This window comes from Cercospora kikuchii (assembly GCF_019650295.1).
Source record: "Cercospora kikuchii DNA, contig_00008, whole genome shotgun sequence".
Lineage (NCBI taxonomy): Eukaryota > Fungi > Ascomycota > Dothideomycetes > Mycosphaerellales > Mycosphaerellaceae > Cercospora > Cercospora kikuchii.
In genome coordinates, this window is record NW_025408589.1 from 1,847,532 (window position 1) to 1,862,336 (window position 14,805).

A 14,805-nucleotide genomic window follows, 5' to 3' on the forward strand; every position below is an offset into this window, starting at 1 on the left:
TCCATTTTCGTTCAATGTGCTGAGAGCGTGGAGGTACAGTGCCGTGCCAATGCCAACCTCTTCCATCCAAAAGCTTCTGCCTACGAGCGCAAAAATACTCGCGTTTGCACTATGCCGCATTTCTCGCTACCACCGAACATACGCTCGGTATACGCCAGAATACGCCAATACGCCTTCACGTGGCGGCGGAGCAAAAGATTTCTAGCCGAGAACTGCACAGCGTGGAGTCCAATAGCCAATCATAGCTTTCATTCTCACTTCGGACCCACTTTCTTCGACAGGCATCGTATTCATCGTATCCCTCGCGACGTGTATCCGACTGTCGCGACGTCAAACGACGAGAGTGCAAACAAACGGCAATGGGCTCCACTACAGATTTGGGGAAGGACGCGATGTTTGTGGCTGCAATATATAGTCCTTGTGGGACCTTCTGTCTCGCACATCCAACGCACACGCTGTCGACATCGCGGTGCAGACAATAACTTCCTGACGCTTCACGACCGTTGACAGGAAGTACGACGGCCAACAGTACGCTTGCGACATTTTCGGCGCCGAACTTCGAACCACACGTCCAGACACCACTCGATCGATAATCCGACCAGAACTTCGTTGAACGACGACCAAAAAAGGCCGAAAGGCATACAACGTGCCCGTCATGGCACCTCTCATCAACAACATCCTCCACCACATCCTCGCCCGCCAAGCAACAGAACCCTCATCCGAAGAAAACGATGCCTTCGCCGACTTCGAATTCTACCACTACTCCCCCTCTCTCGCCGCCGCCATAATCTTCACCCTCCTCTTCATCGCCACCACAGCACTCCACACCTACCAACTCATCCGCACTCGAACCCTCTACATGATCCCTTTCCTCATCGGCGGTTTCTTCCAATCAATTGGCTACATCGCTCGTGCAGTATCCGCCACTCAAAAAAACGGAGAATGGACTCTAGGCCCTTACATCGTACAAAGCACTCTCATCCTCGTGGCCCCAGCGCTCTTCGCAGCGAGTGTGTATATGCATTTGGGACGAGTGGTGAGAATGGTGAATGGCGGACAGACAGATGAGAAATTGTTGTTTGGGTTGATCAAGACGACATGGTTGACGAAGGTCTTCGTGGCGGGCGATGTAATTTCTTTCATGATGCAGGCTGGCGGTGGAGGACTGATGGCCACTGAGAATGTGGATACTGGAGAGACGCTCGTGCTCGGAGGTTTAGGAGTGCAAATTGCATTTTTTGGCTTGTTCGTTTTTACGGGTGTGACTTGGAATTTGAAGATGAGGAGCAGGAATTCGGTCAGCAGGGTGAGTTGGAAACCGGACGCGTTCGATCTTGTGAGTTTTTGTACTAACTTCTTCCTTCTAGACCGAATCTCTTCGAGGCCTTCCATGGCAAAAGCACATGATTTCGCTCTACATTGTGAGCATCCTGATCTTCGTCCGATCGATCGTCCGCATGGTCGAATACGCCCAAGGCTTCTCTGGCTACATCCTTTCTCGCGAGTGGTACCTTTACGTCTTCGACGCCCTTCTCATGTGGTTGGCTATGGTCACCTTGAACGTCATTCATCCCAGTGCCGTGGCTGCTCAGATCCGGGGAACGGGAAAGATGGTCACTCATGTGATCCAGACCAAGGACGTCCAGTGAGTGACTCGTCTGGAGACTGGTGGGTCCGTGGATGAAGCTGACTGGACGATCCTACCAGGCAAATGAATTACCAGAATGTCCAGATGAATGGCCCATGGTCTTGAAATTGGATACGACACCTCGAAACGATTCCTTGAGCATGAAGCGTTATTGATTTTGCATCGTTGGGTTTACTTGTTTTGGAGCGCGCAGCTAGACACCCACAGCCCAGATGGGCAAGGGATATGAAGCATGATGCATGAGCATAGCGTGTACTAGTGGAGAGATTCTCGCCCACAGTTCCATGCAACGCGGAGTCAGTGTAGAATAGAGTCCAGAGTCCAGCCTTCCTCGCCGATGGCTCAATAACGAAGCACATACTTTTCCGCAAACGCGCAGCAAGCGCCAGAAAGCACACCTCTCTCTCGCAGCACAGAACCTGTGCAGCTCGCGAGGTTGACCACGGCCAAACCTGCATCTCATGTATCGCCCTGAGGCATGGTCACAGCTTAATCTTCTCCGAACAGAGCGGAAGATCTCTGCTTCTTCGCCTAGCCTTACGCCAAAAGTCTACCGCCGCGTCTCCAGGAGCGATCACAAGCTTCTGCCGACAGCATAAACACAAGCGCAGCTTTCATGGTCGACCTTCACCCTACATCGCTTCTCTTGCTTCCACTCCAATTCACCCCCTGCCCGTAACCCGACTCAAATTGAACGCCGCACTCACCAGTGCCAAATGACTAAATGCCTGCGGCGTATTCCCCAACTGCTCCCCACTCTTACTAATCTCCTCACTAAACATATTTAAATGATTCGCAAACCCCAAAGTATTTTCAAACAAACTCACAGCTTTCTCCAGATACTTTGGCTCATACGCTCCTGCGCGCGTCAAAGCTTCCACAAGCCACAAAGTACACATACTGAAAGCGCCTTCGTCGTCGGACAAGCCGTCGTTGCTGGTTTTGAGATTGTAGCGATAGACTTGACCGTTGCTCGTGAGACCGCCGCGTTCGGGTGGGAGGAGGATACGGTCGAGGGTTTTGGTGAAGCGAGGGTCGTTTGGTGCGACGAAGAAGACTAGAGGGGCGATGAGGACTGCGCTGTCGATTGCTTCGGGGTGTTCATAGCTTTGGACAAAAGTTTCGAGTTCTTTGCTGTAGCCTTTTTCCATTACGTCTTCCATGATTTGGTCTCGAGTGGCGAGCCAGGTCCAGCGATTTGGGCAAGGGAAGTTTCGCTTGTCGGCAAGACGTAAGGCGCGATCGATAGCGACCCAGAGCATGATTTTTGAGTATACGAAATTCTGTATTTCGCCGCGGACTTCCCAGATTGACATATCCTTCTCTTTCCAGACGCTGCAGACGAAGTCGGTCATCTCGCGGACGGAGAGCCATGCATCGTAGGAGATGGGTTTGCCGTATTTGTTGTACAGGTAGACGGCGTCCGTAAGCTCGCCGTAGATATCCAGCTGTTTGTGATTCGCGGCTCCGTTGCCTATACGCACTGGCGCACTCTGGCGGTAGCCTTCGAGATGGTGGAGCTCGATCTCAGGCAGATCAGTATCGCCGTGTATGTCGAACATTATTGGCAGCGCGCCGTTGGGAAGCCGTGAATGCATGAGTCGATTCCGAATGAACTCCATATAAGCTTCTGCTTCTTGTCGGAAGCCCATTCGCAAGAGGATGTAGATCGTGAAGCTGCTGTCGCGGACCCATGAGAAGCGGTAGTCCCAGTTGCGACTGCCTCCAAAAGCCTGCAACGCGGTCAGCTGGTGCTATGGAGAAGACAAAGTCCCTTAGAATACCTCTGGCAACGAGAAAGTCGGCGACGCGATGATAGCCCCGGTTGGCTCATATGTCAGCAGCTTCAATGTCAGCAGGCTGCGCTGTACAGCTTCTTGCCACCGGCCTTTGTAGCAAGACTGCGACATCCAGTTATACCAGTAATCTTTCGTCTCTCGTTGTACTCGGTCAATCAAATGCGAAGTAATCGCCTTCTCTGGTGCCCAAAGCTCAGTGTCCGGGTCGTGGTCGCGAAGCACGAAAGAACAACTCTGCCCTTCTTGCATCCGCAGTCTGGCCTCAATCGCACGGCCCAGCCCATGACCTGTGGCTGTCTCGAATCGTATCTGTGGTTTCTGCCCATTTTCGTTTGGCATGTCTTCTGTCACGTAGAAGTCCAGCGCCAGAGTATCGCTCCTGAAGGTACAGACTCCGGACTCTCCTTCCTGGTGGTGCTCGTTGAACTCAACGACGTGTCGGTCGCGAGCGTAGTTGAAAGCAGGCAGCACTCTCACCACAAACTCTATTTCGCCACGGACACATTCAACTCTCCTCACAAGCCACTTCTTCAGCTGTTGTGGCTCACCATCCGTGTCTTGCGTATACTTAGGTCGTGGGAAGAAATCGATATTCCTCATCACCCCATCATCGTTAAGGTACGTGGTACTCAAAATATTACTGCTCGGAAGATATTGCTGTTTCGTCGTCAAAACTCCATTCTTGGAGCCAGTAAGTGGAACAGGCGAAATCGTAAAATGGCCACCCTTGTCCTTGTCGAGCATGCGGCAGAACACGCTCGGCGAGTCGAAGTTCGGCCAGCACATGAAGTCGAGCCCTCCGTCGGTGGCAACGAGAGCCGCAGTGTGCATATTACCAATGAGCCCATAGTTCTCGACAGGCATGTAACCCGTAGACCGCCTCATGCCGAGAGGGTCAAGGGGAGACGTATTGTCGCTGGGCGAGGATTGGGCCATTGCGGAAGTCGTGGTCGCGGGGAAAGCCCTGCGCGTCAGTAGTTTGCAAAGGAAAGACTTGTATCCTACCTGTGCCTACGTGGTGATATTCGCGTGCATACGATTGTGGAACGGTCGCTTGTGGAAGGGTTGTCATGCTGACATTGGATGTTTCTCTCGCTCCGGAGTGATATCATGCGCAATGGGGGGAGTTTTGATTGACAGATAGAGCCAAGACGCTAGCTCCTGTACGGGCGCACAGAAACGACATCAGCATCTCTCATTGGCCAATCTGAGCTCAACGCTAATACATGTATGCGAGCCCTTGAGGTGAAGGAGCATCGCACATCGATGCAATGCACCGCGCTGAGGCATCTGGTCGGCTGGCAAAACATCTCTTACACCATCTCATAGTATCATAAAGGTCATCGATCGCACCAGACGCGGGCAGCATCATAGACATCATGCTCAACACGGCTCGCAAAGACGAGTGGCCAGTCATTGGCTGCTTTAAGCTCGGCGCTAGCTCATGTTCGCGAAGCTGTGAGGTGAATACCAACAGCACATGATTGGTGCATTGCACTGTCGGGTGGCCCACTCAGACTCAGACACCAGTTCATGGCATCAAAATGGTCAACAAGCGCACCACGCGCAGCGAGCATCACACACAGCATGGAATCCACTTTACCGAACTCGAATCAGAACAGCTGCACACAACGAACATCACTTGTTCTTCTCTATACAACTTCGCTACGTTACGAAAACATCTCCACAAAGCAGGACCTCTCGTCGAATCAACTGCATGTGACTTTTAGTTCATTCAACGGGATCTCTATCATCAATGTGCTTCAACAGCTGCGGCTGGTCTTTGCCGTCTGGCATCATTAATTCCCAACTTTCGGCGTCCTGCCCTCTTTGCGTGCCAACACCATCTCCCTATGTACACGATTCCGCAAATGGACGGAAAAGTCTTGGATGACTTTGTCAGGCACTGCAGTGTACAGCTTTCCAGGGCAATCGTTGCATCGAATCCTGGGCAGGTACTGGTACTTGATACCAGCTGGAGCAGTGCCGCCGACAGTGGGAGGTTGCTTGCCCTTGGTGATACTTCCAGTCTCGACGTCGATCATATACGCTCGCATGAAGGGCATGAAGTTGTCATCAGGATGCTCGGCGCGCAGAGTCTCGATGGCTTCATTGAGCCAGGGCGGAGGGGCGGGCTGTGAAGCAGATTAGCAGATGCGCAGAGTGGGTGTCAATTCGTACGAGACTTACCGCATCATCATCCGGCGCTGGCCAACGTGCTATGTCGACAGCGCCGCGTGAGTCGTAACTCACATTCGCACTTGAACCGGCCTGTGCTTGCCGTGCTGTTGATGGCGCCCGAGAGTGGTTGCCGTTGGGCTGCGGTGTACTCCGGGGTGGCAGCGTTCGTGGGGTCATGTTCGGAGTGCTGGTGGCTCCTCGCGCAGGTGTGCCAGGCTGAAGACCAGGTCCCAGCGATGGTCCAGAGGCATAGCCGGACAGTGGGAATTCTTTCGCGCGTTTCTTGGCTTGCAAAGCGTCCCAGAACGCTTTCAACTTGGCTTTGCCAATCTTCAGCTTGACGATCAACGTTTCATCCTCGTCCAGAACCGCAGCGCTTTCTTCTCGCAATCGACTCGACCTTTCGGGAGCAGTTCGTGTTTCTCGCGCCGGTGCAGCCATGGCTTGTGAATCGGGCGTTGCTGATCGACCGTAGCCAGCGCGCATGTTCGCCTGCGCTTGCGCTGCGGCACCACGCATACCACGGGTTCTCGCGGTGCCTCCCGTGTTCATCATGGCCGAAGGCGCAGGAGATTGCTGCTCCGCACCGGAATCTTCGCTGTCCAGATCGTCAGAGTCGATATCGCCATCAGCGGCCCTGCCACTACGGCGTCCTCCTCTCCCGCCGCGCCTAGTCTTCGGTATCCCTGTAGTGTCAAATGTCTCCACGGCACCAGGAATGACGGAATGCACGATGAGCGACCTGACCGTTCTCGGCCTCTCGCGCAGGTCAGGCAAAGCCGGCCCGCCCCTACGGTTCAGCTGTCGTTTCTGTGCTCGGTGCTCGCGCATCATAGATGTCTCGGTTCGTTCAAGTTCGGCTTCACTCATTTCGTACATGTACGGTGTGAAATCTTTCTGTGTTTGTACAGGTCGGAAGGCACTGTGGATGGGCGCTGGTAGGAAATTATCTCTCAGTTCTGGGTCCTCGATTGGTCGTCCGTCAAAGGGGTGGTTCGTGAGGTAGAGTGCTTTGGTATATTGTTGGCTCTGTTCTCGTATCGAGTGTGCGATAGCCGTCGTGAATTCGCCAGAGAGGGCATTTTCTTTGGCCATGGATGCTGCGAATTCTTCGGGTGAATTTAGAGGATTATTGATGTCCCATTCAAATTGATCGATGAGTGTTATTCGTCCAATCGTGATGTTCAGCTTGATCTGTATTCGCATCTCGTCGTCCTTGTGACCAGAGTATGGAACGCCAGCTTCCACAGGGCCATCCTCGACAATTATGTGTGGATAATAGTTTTGAAGCTGTTCCTGCATCTCCGCCTTGATTTGCTGTGACACTTCACGTAGGTTCTCCGGTGGAATCTTAAGGTCCTCGAGAAGGTATTCCATGAAGATGTCCGGACTGATGCATTTCTCGTGCAGGTTCCATGTGAAGGTGTCGCGCAACCTCAACTTGTCCATCTCGATGTCCAATCGCACCGGGACGAGCTCTTCATGCTGCTCGGCCTGCTGCTGCAAGTCCTTGCGGTTGATGTGGATCTGTTTTGACCTCCGGCCCTTGGGCGGCCCCCGATTGGAGCTATAGACGATTTGCGATTTCGCATCCGTTCTGCCATTGCCATACCCTGCGAACCCATAGCCATATACTGAGCCTGGATTGGTTCGCCGGCGCGCAGCGACCTCAGTCATGTAGAATTCCTTCTCCTTCTCCTTGGCCAACAGAAGATCGCGCGATCGCTGCGACTGGTCGTTCATAGCAGCACCATACAGGAGATCCCGCTGAATATATCGGTCCAGCAGCACCTCATCGTGCGCCGGCTGAGGCTCATTCGTGGTCGCGCTCACAGGTAGTTGTGTGCCATCGCGCGATCGCTTTCGACTTAGCTGAGGTGTGCCATTGGATTGCGCGGAGCCATTAGTGGTGCCAATTTGCGCGGGCGAAGCATTTGTCGCTAGCCCTTGAGCTTGCATGGTCTCTTTGGCCTTTTGTTTGCCTTCCCGGATCGCGTCCTGACCATCAGTATTCGTGCCCGGTTGTTGATCTGCGGCCGACGCGCCATCGGGATGATTATTGTCGGGGGTGGGAGCGGCACTGGTCGCGTTATTGTTGGGGCCGACCGCGGTGGAAGGCGTCGTGGCCATGTTGGTCGGCGGTGTTGGGGACGGAGGGCGGAGCGGGAGGGACTAGACGCGTGAGGCGGTCATCAAGACTGCTCGCGACGCTATAGCGGCCATCAGTAGACTGCGCAGACAATGTCACATGTCGGGGGAAACGATGGGCTGTGACACGAGCAGCGGTTGGCGTGCGCGGGCGTAGCAAAGCGAGTGGTCGCATTGCTGCTGGTGGGCGAGCGAGCGCGCGGAGAGGGTGAGTGAAGGGGCGCGCGTAGTGGTATCGAGAACAGAGAGTGCAGAGAGCAGCATGACATACCGTGATCCTGAGATGGGGCAGGCCGTCGTGTCGTCCTTGGAATCGTCCAGGCCCAGGCGCGTGTGCAGCATCGACATCAACAGAACGCATCCAGCCGTGGAGAGGAAGGGGAACTGCCGAGCACCCGACGCCCGCATCCTTCGACAAACGCTCCCCGTTGGCCACCACCGCCCATTTCCTACGACCGACGTTCATTCCAACAGCAGAGCATACACAGAACAGCGACAGCACTACCGTCACATGCATGACAGCCGGTCGTCAGAGACATCGGCTGAGTAGTGCCGCCGACCAACATCGGAATGAGCCTCGACCGCCTGTTCCAACCGCATACCCGGCGCTACTCCTGCACATTGGCAATTGCTCACGCTGTGACTTCACTCCTCGCGCTTGATCTCGACGGAGTGTCGTTCGACAGATCATTCACTCGACTTCCCGCAATTTTCTACACCTTCTAATGCCATACAACGAATCTACGACGGAAGTCTCGCCACGTGACCTTTGAAGCCTGAGGCACTTGAGGCTCGGTCGATTGACCTCGTCCGCGGCTCAAGGCGGGCTTACACGACTGTGGATGCGTCCGTGAACTGACGCTCATGAGCACTTCTAGTACTCGACCAGATATCCAGTCGCTCCGGGACCTTGCTGGCTGAAGAAATGGCCTCGGTTTGCAACGCAGCCATAAACCCCGTCGCAACACTTCAGACTACTAGTCAAAATTCGCCGCGTCATACCTATGCCGGATTGACATTGCAACCTCATGGCTGCCACGCTGGCAGACCTCCATGTCGTACGACGTCCTTTTGGAGGCCTTTGATTGCAGACTGCCGGTGGCGATGGCTGCAATGCATCGAACAGCATCTTCAGCCGCCTGGCTCGAAGCCTTTTCTTGATCTGGAAATTGTTGTCAGCGCGAGCACATTTGGAGCCCTCTCCGAAACACTCACGTGGAGGAAAAGGATGTGCTGCTTCACCCGCCAGAGAGACTCTGCCCCGGCGGCTATTCCAAGGCGCAGGCTCTTCCCATCGCTTCCAGCGGTCGCGCGGCACGTCTGTTCCAACCGGTATTGCTTGAGATGCCGTTTTGAAAGGCTCTACAAAGGTCTGACCCAGGTCTTTGAAATGCTGAAGTCGTTCTGCCGATGTCTCAGGCGTCTTTTCTGCGTCTTCCCAGTGGGTCAGAGCCATCTGAAAGACCCAGCGCTCCGGTGGTGCATTCTGCGGCACGTCCAGTACAGCAATTGACATGCAGCTTGAACGGTCTGGATGAATTGCATAACATTGACTACTGCCACATTGCTCCCTCAGCATGAGCGCAACGTCCGCTGGGACCGAAGCTGGAAAGTGGTAGGCAATCACTTGAAGCGGCTTGGCTCTCGCAGACTCCGCATGATCGAACAGCCAGGACCGTACGAACGAGTCGGCGCCATCAGCACCGACGACGACATCTCCGGACGCGCCTGATCCATCTCCGAACAGGACCCTGACTCCATGCTTACTTGTGATGATGTCGATCAGTTTCTTGTCATGCCTGATATCTATGCCAGCTCCCAACAATCTCAATATTCTCGCTCTTGATACACGCCTTCGAGCGGGGTCGTACGCTTCGACAAGGACGGCGACACTTTTCGCATCACGCTCTGGAAATGATCGTTGATCTGACTCGTCGCCAAAGTTGATTCCGCATTCGTTCTTCCAACGATCGGAGACATCCTTGGGCAGTGTCTTCAGGAACTCTTTCTCTCTTTCGCAATCCAGTCGCATAGACCAGTCTCGGATGGGCTCGTTGCTTGAGCTACGTTCAAAGACTGTGCAAGAGATTCCATATTTTCGCAGACCTTGGGCTATCGCCAGTCCCGTGAATCCGGCTCCTATGACCAGAACATGCATGCTTAAGTGTTCTCTCCCCGAACGCCGTGGGAACATTGTGCACATTACTGTCGACGCTCATGTGCATTTCATGGCTCGCTTTAACTACAGTATTCGTTCAAGATTTCAGCTGGCTATGTGTTGGCGGCCTCTCTAATCGTTCGCTGCAGCGCCACTCAGCCTCCACAAAGTTTGAAGCGCCGATCACTGGATGCCTGAAAACAGACAACCCGCTCACAGCCACAACTGACTCAATAGCATTGAAAACCAGTCACATCCCATCAAGCACTGGCTTCGCCCTCCGCTTGTCGAGCAGCGACCGATCCACCCTTCCAGCTCTCTTTCGGATCCTTTTGCCTCTCTGCTTCAGAGGCCTTACCAACAGGACCCCAACCTCCACCACCCGGCGTCATAACAATAATACGCTCTCCCGCTTGCATAGCCGCAGTATTCTTCGCCCCAAGTGAAATATACCTTTCTTCCTCCTTCTCAGCACCCACATCCCCATTCTCACCCTTCTTCCCAACAACATCCGCATCGGACCCTTTCACCTTTTTCACCTTCCTCACCCAAATATTCTTCCCGCACTGCGCATCTTCTCCTCCCTCCAACCCATAAGGATGATAAACCCTCCTCTCCGACAAAATCGAAACCTGCACTGGAATCCTAAACTCAATATCCCTCACCACTCCATCACCACCCTTATGTTGTCCTTTCCCATGACTCCCCTCCCTCAAACTAAACTCCCTCAAAACAACCGGATATCTCCTCTCAAAAACTTCTGCATCCGTGATTCGAGTATTCGTCATATGTGTATGCACTCCATTCGTTCCATCCCATGTCGGTCCAGCACCACTTCCACCTGCAATCGTCTCGTAATATCCGAAACCTTTGACAGCTTCTTGTCCAGAAACGTTGCCGCCGAAGCCGAATGTCAGATTATTCGTATCGCCTTGTGAAGCTGCACAAGCGCGGAAAGCTTTCAATACGACATCCGTCACTCGCTGCGATGTCAGCACATTCCCTCCTACGACAGCTGCGGTCCCGGAAGGCGACAAGAATGATTTGGGCGGAATGATGACTTTGACGGGTTTCAAACAGCCTTGGTTCAATGGGATGTCTTCTTTGATCAGACATCGTAAGCAGTAGATGATCGCAGAATAAGTCACAGCTTCAGGCGCATTCCAGTTGGCGTAGACTTCTGGTCCTGTGCCTGTGAAATCGAATACTGCTTCACCCTTTTCGGCATCGATGGTGATTTTGAGCTGAATGGGAGATCCATCGTCCATGTAATCGATAGCAGAAAGATCTTGACCTTCGAAGCGAGAGGAGACGTCTTTCAGTAGATTCCGAACAGAAAGTTCGGCGTTATCCTGAATGCTGTGCATGTAGAATTGTACAACATCTTCGGTATAATCTTCGATCAATGTGGAGATGAGATTGATTCCTTTCTGATTCGCTGCGATCTGTGCTTTGAGGTCGTTCAAGTTGTCTGCAAGACAACGTGTGCCGGAGCAACCAGGATACTGAGCGGGTTCGGTGTGTAAAAGCTCGGTAATGCGTTCTTCATTGAAGTGGCCTTCGGAAACGAGCTTCTCGCTCTTGATCGCTGCGCCTTCTTGGAAGAGTTCTCGACTATGTGGTGGCATAGAGCCGGGTAAGATACCACCAATGTCTGCGTGATGAGCTCGCGATGCGACGTAGAAGACGATATTGTCGCCAGAGAACGCGGGTGTGATGACAGTGATGTCAGGAAGATGTGTTCCGCCGAACACGGGGTGATTGGAGACGAGTACATCACCCTTCTTCAGCTTGCCTTTCCAGATTTCGGCTTGTTTGCGGACGCAAGTGGACATGCTGCCCAAGTGTACGGGGAGATGAGGTGCATTGGCCACGAGACCTCCATCGGCGTCGAATAGAGCACAAGAGTAATCGAGACGCTCTTTAACATTGGTAGAAACAGACGTCTTCTGCAATGCACGACCCATTTGCTCAGCAATAGCCATGAACCTGTGAGCAAAGATCGAAAGCATGATAGGGTCGACATTCTTCGTGTCCACTTTCTTCTCCTGTGCATCAACTTCGCCGAGATTGATCACCACGTGCGTGTTGATGAGCAGAGCAGAAGCATTCGGCGTGACGACAATGGTTTGTGTGCCATCAGCAATGATTGCAGGTCCTTTGATACGATCTCCAACAGCCAGATCTTCCAGCTTGTAGATAGCAGTATCCTGCCTCCCGCCCTCAAAGTACACCGACTTGCTACCATAGGTCTTGTCGCCTTTCTGCAGATCCTTCGGCTTGACTTCTTTGAGCTGCTGGTCGACAGTCTTTTCAAGACCCTCGAACGTCTTGCCGATGCCTCGGGCACGCACGTCGTCAATGATGATATCGCGGTCTGGTAGGGTGAAGCCGAATTCTTGCTCGTGTTGTTTCACAAAGGCCTTGCCAAACGCCCAATCGTCACCATCGTAGTCCTTGCTCGCTTCTTGCTTACTTGGTCTGACGATCATGAGCGCTGATTCCGTTCCACGGTATCGCATGTTGAGGTACTCTTCGAAATGTATCTGATCCTCAGAGAACCCTTGATCTTTCAATGTTGCTGTCGATTTCTTCTTCAGCTCAGACATCTTGTCTTGCAAATATTGCCTGGTCTCTTGATCTTTGTCAGACCAGATCCTCGACTCTGGCTCTTGTCGCTCGTCAACGACATCAGCTAGAGCCATGCCGTACGCAGATAGTACTGAAGAATAGCGATGGACCAGGATCTGTGTAATGCCGAGCGCTTCAGCAATAGCGACTGCATGTTGTCCGCCAGCGCCTCCAAATGTCGCGAGCCTGTGCTTGCTGGTGTCGTGTCCTCGTGCTTCGGTGAGAGATCGAATGGGCCGGGTCATGGTCTCGTTGGCGATCTTGAGAAAGCCATAAGCGACCTCGTCCATGTTCATCTCCTTCTCCTTGTTGCCAGCGGCATTCTCTTTGTTGATCTTCTCTGTCAGCTCCTTGAACGCGGTCTCACTTGCTTGCTCGTCCAGGCCCTCATCTTCGTTCTTGCCAAAGATCTTGGGGAAGAAGTCAGGTAATAACCTGCCGAGCAGCAAGTTGGCGTCTGTGATAGTCAATGGGCCGCCTTTGCGATAGCATGCAGGGCCAGGATGAGCACTCGCACTCTCTGGGCCGACCACGAATAGACCGTTTCGGAAAAAAAGCCGAGAGCCACCACCAGCCGCCACTGTGTTGATGTCGAGTTGAGGAGACTGTATCGTCACTCCAGCAGTCGTCGTCTCAAAAACATGATCATAACGCCCATTGCCATATCTTGACACATCAGTACTGGTGCCTCCCATGTCAAAGCCGATCACGGGGATCTGTGTCTCGGGGTCGTAACTCGTAAGTGCATATCCAACGACACCTCCGGCCGGTCCAGAGAGAATAGCTCGCAAACCACTGAAGCCATCCACATCAACAAGTCCTCCGTCTGACTGCATGAACTCGCAGCGTGCTCCTTTCGAGCCACTTTCGTTCTTCACGCTTTCTGTTCCCAGACCGCCCTCGAAGCCTTTCTGGAAGCCGTCAATGTATTTGCGGATCGCTGGAGTAAGATATGCATCAGCACAAGCTGAAGTCGCTCTCGGGACCAGCTTGATCATGGGCATTAGTTCGGATGAGAGCGAGACGTGCTCGAACCCGATGTCTCTCGCGATCTTACCCACTAACGCCTCGTGCTGCGGGTATGTGTATCCATGCATGAGACATACTGCTATACTCTTCAATCCAGAATCATAGACCTCTTGCAGCTGCTGTCGTATGCGCTCCTGATCTGGCTTCTGTAGTATTCGTACTGTCTCTCCCGATAGGCCTCTAACCAATTCTGCGTTGCTCTTTGCTCCATCTACTGCCTCAGCCTCTGTCGTGTTGCGTTCCGGATCTTCTGCATAGTCTTCTAACGTCACTCGCTCATCGATTTCGACCACTCTCTTGTATAGCACTTCCGGCTTTCTGATTGCAAGATCGAAGATGTTCGGTCGGCTCTGGTTTCCAATCTCCAAACAATCCTTGAACCCTTTCGTGACCACCATAGCGATATCCTCTCCTTTCCTCTCCAACAATGCATTTGTTGCGACAGTCGTGCCCATGCGAATACTTTCGATCTTGCTCGTGTCCAGAGGCTGCCCTCGGGGAATGTCCTGCCCAGTGAACTTCTCAAGTAGACGTCGAATGCCCTCGAGTGGCGCATCATCGTAGTTCTGAGGATCGACAGATAGGAGCTTGATCAAGACATCGTCCTCCATCTTACCCGTCCCTGGGTTGCCGACACAGTCTGTGAAGGTCCCGCCTCGGTCGATGGCTATCCGGATGCCTCTTGAGGTGCCATTGACCTCGCCATTTGTAGTGGCTCCCATGATCGCGATGCTTCCTGAGTCGTGTATAGCTTATAGAAAGAGTTCAAGTCTAATATTCTTCAGCATAAGTTGTCGAGGCGCTAGAAGTGGGACAATGTGGAGGGGTATAGAGTGGTGCGGGATTGGAGTAGACGAAGGCAAGTCAGTGATATATGTATGCCAGACTTGACCGTTGCGTGCTCAAAGAAGGCCTATCGGTCCGCTCTTCTCCATGGAGAGACCATCAACATGCCGTTGTGGACATGATAGTGCTGTGACGAAGACGTGCATTGGCGGGCAAGCTGCTTCCTCTCGGCCAAAGCTGCCACTTCCCGTCGGCTTTTCTTTCACTCGCCGAGCATCCGTGCGTCTTGCTGAATCAGCTGGCACCCGGTCCGGGATCTTCACTTTGCAACAGTGTATCTCATACCTGCCTCACGCATCATCGTAGGGCAACGGGGATGCCAAGATCCATTGAATACACGCGCCCTGTAGACATCCGCGTTGCCT

General features: G+C 53.2%; 5 protein-coding genes across 6 annotated transcripts; 1 reads left to right on the forward strand and 4 right to left on the reverse strand.

Moving 5' to 3' along the window:
- Positions 1-655: 655 nt before the first annotated feature.
- Positions 656-1,649, forward strand: CKM354_001191200 (uncharacterized protein; the record flags this gene model as incomplete). Of its 2 annotated transcripts, none has more annotated exons than XM_044807421.1 (2): positions 656-1,306; positions 1,368-1,649. In XM_044807421.1, the coding sequence occupies 2 exons, from the start codon at positions 656-658 to the stop codon at positions 1,647-1,649; spliced, it is 933 nt and encodes a 310-aa protein (XP_044663356.1). The 2 variants fall into 2 exon arrangements, with proteins under 2 accessions (XP_044663356.1, XP_044663355.1); XM_044807420.1 differs by having other exon boundaries at positions 656-1,297.
- Positions 1,650-2,310: 661 nt separating this feature from the next.
- CKM354_001191300 (uncharacterized protein) lies at positions 2,311-4,383 on the reverse strand (the record flags this gene model as incomplete). Its single annotated transcript, XM_044807422.1, has 2 exons — positions 2,311-3,381; positions 3,433-4,383. The coding sequence occupies 2 exons, from the start codon at positions 4,381-4,383 to the stop codon at positions 2,311-2,313; spliced, it is 2,022 nt and encodes a 673-aa protein (XP_044663357.1).
- Positions 4,384-5,246: 863 nt separating this feature from the next.
- On the reverse strand, positions 5,247-7,758 carry CKM354_001191400 (uncharacterized protein; the record flags this gene model as incomplete). Its single annotated transcript, XM_044807423.1, has 2 exons — positions 5,247-5,582; positions 5,638-7,758. 2 exons carry the CDS (start codon positions 7,756-7,758, stop codon positions 5,247-5,249), a joined length of 2,457 nt encoding a protein of 818 aa, XP_044663358.1.
- Positions 7,759-8,753: 995 nt separating this feature from the next.
- CKM354_001191500 (uncharacterized protein) lies at positions 8,754-9,934 on the reverse strand (the record flags this gene model as incomplete). Its single annotated transcript, XM_044807424.1, has 2 exons — positions 8,754-8,938; positions 8,992-9,934. The coding sequence occupies 2 exons, from the start codon at positions 9,932-9,934 to the stop codon at positions 8,754-8,756; spliced, it is 1,128 nt and encodes a 375-aa protein (XP_044663359.1).
- Positions 9,935-10,194: 260 nt separating this feature from the next.
- On the reverse strand, positions 10,195-14,316 carry CKM354_001191600 (5-oxoprolinase; the record flags this gene model as incomplete). Its single annotated transcript, XM_044807425.1, has 1 exon — positions 10,195-14,316. The coding sequence occupies one exon, from the start codon at positions 14,314-14,316 to the stop codon at positions 10,195-10,197; it is 4,122 nt and encodes a 1,373-aa protein (XP_044663360.1).
- Between the last annotated feature and the right edge of the window lie 489 nt (positions 14,317-14,805).